The following is a 1,209-nucleotide window of genomic DNA, read 5'->3' as shown; positions in this document are numbered from 1 at the left end:
GGGGGGGGGCAGGCCTGGTGCTCAGCACGGGCGGGAAGATGGGATGGGATGGGATGGGATGGGATGGGATGGGATGGGATGGGATGGGATGGGATGGGATGGGATGGGATGGGATGGGATGGATGGGATGGGATGGGAGGTGTTGGGGTTAGGGATGGGGATGGTGAATGGGATAAAGGCAGGAATACCCGGTATGTGGGGGGTCCCCAAGCCCCCAGCCCCACCACTTTCCCCCCGGTGCCTCCCAGCTGGTGCTGCTGCCACGTGTGTCAGAGCTGCCGGGCTTCCATGGGGCGGCAGCCGACGCAGTGCAGCGGCGCGAGGAGCTGGAGCGGTACCGGTGCCTGGAGGCTTTCCGCATGGCCCCCCCGCACACCCTGGCCGAAGCCTGCGCCCGCCTGGTGTGCAGCGTCTCGGCCCTGCTGCACGACGGCGCCCTGCGTGAGTGGGGCCGTGGGGACGGGGCACTGGGGAGCGCGGCTGGGTGGGTGGGGGATGACGGAGCCATGCCCGGTGCTGCGGGTCTAGATGATGCCGTGCCCAGTGCAGGGGAGGGCAGGGGACAGCAGCCTGTGTTGGGGTGTCCCCATCCCCAGCCGTGTCCCTGTCACCCCGCAGCCTGCCAGTGCGACCCGCAGGGCTCCCGCAGCAGCGTGTGCCGGGCGCTGGCGGGGCAGTGCGAGTGCAAGCCCCACGTCCTCGGCCGCCGCTGTGACCGCTGCGCCCCCGGCAGCTACGGCTTCGGGCCCCTGGGATGCAGCCGTGAGTAGCGGGGTCTGCTGGAGTGCCGAGCACACCACGGGGGCCTTTGTCTGTCTGTCCGTCTGCCTGAGCCCCCTGTCGTGCACGGGGCTGCTCTGGCTGGCGGGCACCCTGAGCTGAGCCGCGGCACCCCGCAGCCTGCGCCTGCTCCCCGGAGGGCTCCGTGTCCCAGCTGTGCGACGCGGGCAGCGGGCAGTGCCGCTGCCAGCCCGGGGCCGTGGGCCGGCAGTGCGACCAGTGCCAGCCGGGCCACTGGGGCTTCCCCGCCTGCCGGCCCTGCCAGTGCAACGGGCACGCCGAGGACTGCGACCCCCGGACGGGCAGCTGCCTGCGCTGCCGAGACCACACCACCGGCCGGCACTGCGAGAGGTGGGCCTGGGTGGGGTGGCATGGGTGGGGTGATGGGATGGGATGGGATGGGATGGGATGGGATGGGATGGGATGGGA

The 1,209-nt window shown here is 71.7% G+C and overlaps 1 protein-coding gene across 1 annotated transcript in view; it reads left to right on the top strand.

Moving 5' to 3' along the window:
* Positions 1 to 211: 211 nt before the first annotated feature.
* LOC118157831 (laminin subunit beta-2-like) overlaps positions 212 to 1,209 on the top strand; it is a gene marked incomplete at its 5' end in the record, with an annotated part of 5,957 nt that continues 4,959 nt past the window's right edge. Inside the window, 3 exon segments of the mRNA XM_035312323.1 lie at positions 212 to 441; positions 619 to 762; positions 900 to 1,131. Of these exon segments, the coding sequence (XP_035168214.1) occupies positions 212 to 441; positions 619 to 762; positions 900 to 1,131 (606 nt within the window).

This window comes from Oxyura jamaicensis, assembly GCF_011077185.1.
Source record: "Oxyura jamaicensis isolate SHBP4307 breed ruddy duck chromosome 12 unlocalized genomic scaffold, BPBGC_Ojam_1.0 oxy12_random_OJ72063, whole genome shotgun sequence".
In the NCBI taxonomy this organism is placed as follows: Eukaryota; Metazoa; Chordata; class Aves; order Anseriformes; family Anatidae; genus Oxyura; species Oxyura jamaicensis.
This window is presented reverse-complemented; position numbering and strand designations above follow the sequence as displayed.